Source organism: Chrysochloris asiatica, unplaced genomic scaffold, assembly GCF_000296735.1.
Source record: "Chrysochloris asiatica unplaced genomic scaffold, ChrAsi1.0 scaffold00012, whole genome shotgun sequence".
NCBI classification, from domain to species: domain Eukaryota; kingdom Metazoa; phylum Chordata; class Mammalia; order Afrosoricida; family Chrysochloridae; genus Chrysochloris; species Chrysochloris asiatica.
In genome coordinates, this window is record NW_006408530.1 from 31,271,065 (window position 1) to 31,278,612 (window position 7,548).

Here is a 7,548-nt window from a genome sequence, read left to right on the forward strand (position 1 = left end):
GTAAATCTTTACGGGAGTAGAAAGCCTCATCTTTCTCCCGCGGAGCAGCTGGTAGTTTCGAACCGCTGACCTTAAGGTTCACAGCCCGATTCGTACCCACTACGTTACCAGAGCTCTTAGAGTACTTATATTAATTGCTTTATGCACCATTTGGGGAAATCAGTATCATGAAATGTCAACATTTTGTTATTTTTTCTTCTTAATTATAACAAACACATGGCTATAATTAGTGTGCTGTTGTTGTTAGTACTGGTTAAAATGAAAGTACATGGTAGCTTGATTTATTTATTGTCAGATGCTAAAATCTTACTTTCTTTGGTAGTGGTGTATGCCTTGGAGTTGGTTCTGACTCAGCAACCCTGTATCTAGTTTTCAAGGCTGTAAGTCTTCACGGGATCAGAAAGCCTCCTGTTGATCTCATGGAGCTGTTGATAGATTCATTCCAACTACTGACCTTGCAGTTAGCAGCCTAACTCATAACTCACTATGCTGTACTATAGCATTATGCGATACAAACTGTGATAGATTTTTATCATTTCATGGGTTTGCCTCTTTAAAAAGAACTAAGAGAATTCACAAGGAAAGTACGTCCTTAGTTATTAGAAAATTATTTTCTTTTATGGAAATCATATAAATTAAAAACATTTGCTTACTAAGCATTTCTAGGTGAAAGCTTTTTATTACTCCTAAATGAATCTAATGATCATGTTATAATTACATTCTAGTGTGACTTATCACTTTCTGTCATCTATTTCTTTGTGTGTTTTGAGAACAAGAAAGGTTTTTTCTTTTGTTTCCAGCAGTAGTTGGAACACATAGTAAGTTGTTGTTGTTGTTGTTAAGTGCCATCGAGTCGGGTCCGACCCATAGCGACCCTGTACAGGGTTTCCGAGGGTGTAAATCTTTACGGGAGTAGAAAGCCTCATCTTTCTCCCGCGGAGCAGCTGGTAGTTTCGAACCGCTGACCTTAAGGTTCGCAGCCCGATTCGTAACCATAAGTGCTTAGTTATATATCATATTGATTTATTAGATTTTATTGTTGTCTCATAGACCTCAACTAGTCAAGCAGTTTTCCGTCTTCAGTCTGGCATCTGCCATCTCTTCCGGGAAACTTTAATTAACAAAGGTTTTGTGGAAATCCAGACTCCCAAGATTATTTCAGGTATGCTCCAAAATATTTCTCCTAACTCATAAAAGTAAGTTTACTTTATGCAAAGTTAACTTCGTTTTCTTTTTGGTTGTTTTTTTAATTTGAGAATCCCAGGTGTCCCTTAAGGCTTATTGCCAATGGAAGATTTATTTTGACAACTGTAATATAGCAGCAATCCCATATTACTAGCATCAGTAATACTACATCTCCGTATTTCAGGAGTCTGTGTGTAAGTGGAAGCAGTAACACATACACAGTAAGAGTCTTGTTGCTTGAGTTGCACCAGAACTGTTTTCAACTATGTAGATTTCTTTTGAAATTGGTATTGCAATTTTATTTTGTACAAACAACACTATAAAGTCACAAAATACTACAAATGAGAAAATCTCACTAGTTCTCATTCTTATCTGAGACCCTTAATCATTTTACCATTTTTAGAGTTGCTTGTGTAACACTTAAAAAAATAAAGTGTGTTACAAATGACATTTAATTGTTTTATGTGCCCTTCATGCGATTCTGAGTCATAACAACCCTCTGTAGGGTTTCCAAGGAGTGTCTGGTGAGTCTCTAACTTTATGTTTAGCAGTCCAGTGATTATCCTACAGTGCCGACATTTAGTTATAAATTAAAAGAAATTTAACATTCTTTATGATCAGAAGAATGATTAATTAGGAATATATGTGTTTGGCAGGGAGCACAGTGGCTCCATACAATAAGCACTGGACTGCAAACCACAGGGTTGGTGGTTCAAGCCCACCAGCTGCTCCACGGGAGAAAGATGAGGCTTTCTGCTCCCACAGAGATTTAAAACCTCATACAGTGTCACTGTGAGTTTTACCGATTTGGCAGCACTTAGCAACAACCAAGGATCTCTGGTAGCGTAGTGGTTACTAATCGGACTGCGAACTGCAAGTCAGCAGTTCGAAACTACCAGCTGTTCCGCGGGAGAAAGATGAGGCTTTCTGATCCCATAAAGATTTACAGCCTCAGAAACCCTGTACAGGGTCGCTGTGGGTCAGAACCGACTCCACGGCACTTAACAACAACAACAAGCAACAACCAAAGTAATAGAATTTTAATAGATCTGAAATTGATGCATAAAGGAAGGGAATGGCATTAAAATGAATGTTTATCCAAAGAGGTAAGTCTGACGTAACTGTAAGCTCTTTAGAATCAAGTATGTGGCTGTTGTTAGTGCCATTCAGTCAGTTCTTTAACTCACCTGTATGGAGGAACCACTGACCTTGGAGTAAACAGCCCAGTATACTTATCCTACAGCACCACACCTGAACCAGGTATAAGAACAAGAAAACTGATCCGCTATGATTTATCTGCAATTGTTGCTTTTCCTTTTTTTTGTTTTTAAGTAAACTATTTGAACTACTTGTTTTTATTAGGTTTGCATTGATAAGCTTACAATTGATAATAAAAATATGAATATTTATATTTTAGCTGCCAGTGAAGGAGGAGCCAATGTATTTACTGTGTCGTATTTTAAAAATAATGCATATCTGGCTCAGTCCCCACAGCTGTATAAGCAGATGTGTATTTGTGCTGATTTTGAGAAGGTTTTTTGTATTGGACCAGGTAAGGTTTTGGCATTTTTATTGACGTTCATTCATTGTACAGTAGCTATGATTTTATAAACACATTACATACATAGAACGCACAAGCATTTTGAAGGCTTACATACTTTCTTTGCTGACTATATAAGCACTAGACATTGAAGTGCAAATACCAGTGTGCTTGGGTAGACATTTCAGAAAAATGAAGTGTGCTCAATAGTTGTTTAACCATCATTCATGTGAATAGCATTATAAGAGGGAAGCTTCAAAAAATTTGTGTAAAAGTTCCACTATCTTTTAATTCAATTTGTATACCTAAATATATTATTTATTATACTCACAAAAAAACCATCGAGTTTTATTATACCTTAAAAAAATAAACATCATTTCTGACTCATAGTGACACTTACAGGACAGGGTAGAACTCCCGACAGTTTCCAAGGCTACAGATCTTTACGGGAGCAGACTGCTTCCTTTTTCTTTGGTGGAGCTGCTGGTGGAATCAAACTGCTGACCTTGAGATTAGCAATCTAATGTAGGAGCTAGTATGGCACAGGGCTTCCTGTAATCCACTCTGAATTAACTCCAATTTGGACTAACCTTTCAACTCCCCACCAATATGAAAGAACAGGCAGGTACTTGCAGTCTTCCAAATACAGCATTCTGTTGTCATTCGTAGTCCCATAACCACTATTGTGAATTTATATTTGCTAGCAGTTTTATTCCTGCTTTTTCTCACTATTATTGTTTGTACTGTCCTTAGTACTGGTAATGTGGTGAAGTCCACTAGAGATTAGTAATATTGGTAATTTGCTGAAGTCCACTACAGATTACTGATCTTTAATAAAACATGGTTTTAGAGAGTTTGTGGACAATTTGGATTGAAAGAATTTTTTCACGAACTTCTTGAAGCCCCCTCATAAATAATCTTAACATGGTTTTTAAGATATTTGTTAAAAGACGAACACTGGCACTTAATCATGTGACAAATTCTTTTATGAAGTTAATTATAAGCAAAACACCAGCTTTACTCTTTAAAATGTACCAAGTTATTTCATAGAAATTTTTTGGTAGCTTAATAAAAATTAAATGCTTGCTAATGGAGAAACTAGGAAGATCATTAAGTGCCTTAATTATCTGAGTTTATTAACCAGTTATTTATTGAACACCTGCTGCTTATATAACCTTATACTAGGTACTGTGTATATAAAAGAAGAATCAACCAGCTCTTCTCAAACATTAATGTTTGGGAATTAATGAATCATTGGGAATTTTCTTAAATGCAGATTCTGATCTGGGGTAGGGCGTAAGAGTTCTAGTTTTTCATCTGCTCCCAGGTAATGCCAATGCTGCTGGTTTGCAGACTACAGTTTGAATGCGAGGGAATAAACATTGTCCATGCTTAGACAGGATAAGACATGCATAATGAAATTATTTTCACAGTGAATAATGAGATTGTCCTGTACAATCAGTGGACTGGTGTTAATTATGTAGTATCAATAATAAGTGTCAAAAGAAGGAGCAGATGATGCTTGCTAGTCACTACAAAGAAAATTCAAACTGAAATGGGCTTTAAGGATAGAGTAGGATACATATGAGGGCCTTCAAAAAGTTCATGGAAAAATTCAAATATCTTTTTTTTTTTTTTTCCCCAATATCTTTTAATAGCATTTTTCCATGTGATTTTTGAAGCTCCTCTTTTAGACAATGGAGATAGCAATCTAGTCAGATGAATTGAGTTAAAGAAAGAACATGAACTGTGGGAGAAAACATTAAGACTAGTTAGCATGAAGAAATGGAACTAGAGGTTAGCAGTAAATTGGGAAAGCATAAAGCTGTTAAACATTTTTCATTTTATGTCTTATTCCAGTAGTCATTTGGGAATCATTATAAGTTACTGAGAAGGAATATGTTATAAGAGTGTAAATCTCACAGTGGAGTGAAAGATGGGGCAGAACTAGAGTCAGAAAAACCAGGAAGGTGGAAAGTATAGTGAGAGTAAAATGAACTAAACTGAGTTAATGATGGCCAGAATATGTATAATATTAATTTGTACAGAGTTTCATTTCATTTGAGTCAAATTTTAATAAGAATGAGAAGAACTCAGTATGTTGGTCATAATTGGATCTATTTTTAATTACTGAGAAAGGCACCTCAGGATCTTGTATTTGCTTGGTGTTCTCAGGAGCCTCACTTATTAATTTACATTTGATATAGCTTTTACTGTGTGACTGTAGGAGTTTGTAAAGAACTTACCACCCAAAAGGAAACAAAACAGATGGTTTATCAAAGGTCTTTCGAGCCATATAATAATAGGAAAATTGTATCATTTGAGTACTAATAAAAGAAATTTGCATTTAAGTCCCAATTTCACTAAAACTTAAAATATCATTTGCTCTCTATTTCATTATGTAACTTTACAGTATTCAGAGCTGAAGACTCCAATACCCACAGACATCTAACTGAATTTGTTGGTTTGGATATTGAAATGGCTTTTAATTACCATTACCATGAAGTTGTGGAAGAAATTGCTGACACCTTGGTACAAATATTCAAAGGACTTCAAGAAAGGTGAAAAAAAAGATCTATTTACTCTCAAATCATTATGGGTTCTTTAAAAAACAAATCTTTTTTTTGTAAGTTTTTATTGTGAACTGAATGCTAGTTTACATGGGAGACAACAGCTTTACACCATCGTTTCATTGCACTGATTACAGTCTCCTCCGTGCATCATCATTCAACAGTATTTGCTTCAATTCCCTGTTTTGTTTTGTTGGGGGGCGGGGATATACACAGAAACACTCAGAAATATATAATAATTTAAACAACCAAAGGGCACATTCTGCAAGCCTGCCTCTTGGCTGCCAGCACCCAGTCCCTCTCTTTCCATGAGTCCACAGTCCTCAGTTGCTCCCTCTCTCCATGTCCTCAACTCTGTTTTCATCTCTGGTGTCACTGCTGCTTTGGGTAGGGTCCCTCACTCTGCTTGCACTGTTCCCTCTTGATGGTCCTAAGGTCCTCTGTTTCTGTACTATAAGATTAACTACTCTCCCATTTTCATTATAAAACTTCTACCTTTACAGTTGTGACAGTTACAATTAGTCATGATAACAATTACTCACTATTGAATCATAAGAATCTTATCCTATCTCCTTTCACCAGACCCGTCTAGACAAGATGAAAACTATTCAGTAGGGGCTTTTCCTTCCCCCGCACACTAAACTGAACTTGCTCTTGAAAACTTGTAAGCCAGTCACTTCGTGCCTTTATCACACCCTCATTTTAGGTGTTCAATATCTAAGTTGCCCGTTCCTATCAACCCTGTATACAGAGGGGATAGGTTTGATCCTTAACATGAATACTCCTTTCCTCTCAGTTGGTATTTTGAGCCACTACATCCATAAGTATAGGTCAAGTTCATCAAATTGTAGCAATTTACACTCATTTCCTTTGTCGAAAATTGTTGTTTTTGTTGTTTTTATCTTCCTCTAGTTGAGTTCTGATTATGAAGCCATCAAAGCTAGGTCAAGTGGGTACTATCTACAAGTTTGGGCATTCTTGTGCATCTCCCCTCACTTCATATCAGCTGGATGCTTCACTCTCAGCTCTATCCCTCCATGGCTATTACCTTGTCCCTGGACTCAGGAATCCCCAGGTCTTACCACACTTCCGACCAACCAGTCCTACCTCTTTCTCTTATCTTTAAGTCATGAACAACAATTCTTGATTTGAAACATGCAAATTTGAGTTCCTACTAAGCCTGAGGTATTAGTTGGAAATATTACTCTCCTCTGTGAGAATTAAATAAGTTAGCATTGCTTCAACTCTGTCTGGCATATGGTGAGCATTCAGTGTAGATACAAATTGATTGAAGACTTAACTATTCCTGGCTCAGGCTTTATTTACACATGGAGAAGCTCATTATAACTTAGAAACTAATAAGTAGAATGTAGGAACTTTTTACCTAGAGGATCTGGCAAATTGACAAATATTTACAGTATGTTAAAAAAATTAAATTATAAAAAGAACCAATTCAGTTGTTTTGCGCTATCAAGTTGATTCCAACTCATAGCAACCCTTATTGACAGAGTAGAACTGACCCCATAGGGTATCCGAGGCAGTAATTTTACTGAGGCAGACTGCCACATCTTTCTCCTACTGAATGGCGTATGGGTTCTCAAACCATTGACCTTACTGTTGGCAACCAAGCACTTAATCTCTGTGCCACCAGGGCTCCTTCCACTTTCTATACCCCTTCTAAAATGGAAAATTTTCCTTAAATGTCATTGAAAGTTTTAAATTTGTGATTCTGTTTAACATGAAGAAAATAGGAAAAGAAAATGCAAATCAAATTAAATGAAATTAAGTCTTTTTTTTTTTCTGTATAATTGGGACTATATTGTTAAGTGTCAGACAGACACTTCATTTGTACTGAAACATACCAATGATCATGAAGATGGTGCAGAAGCAACATAAGGTCCCTGTATATTGGTGCGGACTCCACAGAACTAACATAAAAAACCCTGGTATTGCGCCATAGGATAAGCTCTCAACATCAAGGTAAGTTTGAACCACAAGGTTGGTGGTTCATACTCACCAGTCAGCCCTCAGAAACCCTATATAGGGTCACCATGAGTTGGAACTGACTTGACAGCTGTTAACAACAATAGATTTCTCTATCTCCGTGATAACTGATGATCGTATTTGAATTTTTTTTAAAAAAACTAGCCATTTATTATTGATGTATTGAACATGCTTCATTGATATTTAAAAAGAAATCCAAATTTTTATGACTTTTACCCCATTGCAGAACACTTAATTGTACTTCTAAGA

General features: G+C 36.3%; 1 protein-coding gene across 2 annotated transcripts in view; it reads left to right on the plus strand.

The window, feature by feature from the left end:
* The window catches only part of DARS (aspartyl-tRNA synthetase), a 74,182-nt gene that overhangs the window by 55,261 nt on the left and 11,373 nt on the right, over positions 1–7,548 (plus strand). For both annotated transcript variants that reach the window (XM_006834574.1, XM_006834575.1), the window contains 3 exons: positions 1,051–1,162; positions 2,603–2,737; positions 5,139–5,286. In XM_006834574.1, coding sequence (XP_006834637.1) covers positions 1,051–1,162; positions 2,603–2,737; positions 5,139–5,286 — 395 coding nt within the window. The remainder of the gene's footprint in view (positions 1–1,050; positions 1,163–2,602; positions 2,738–5,138; positions 5,287–7,548) is intronic.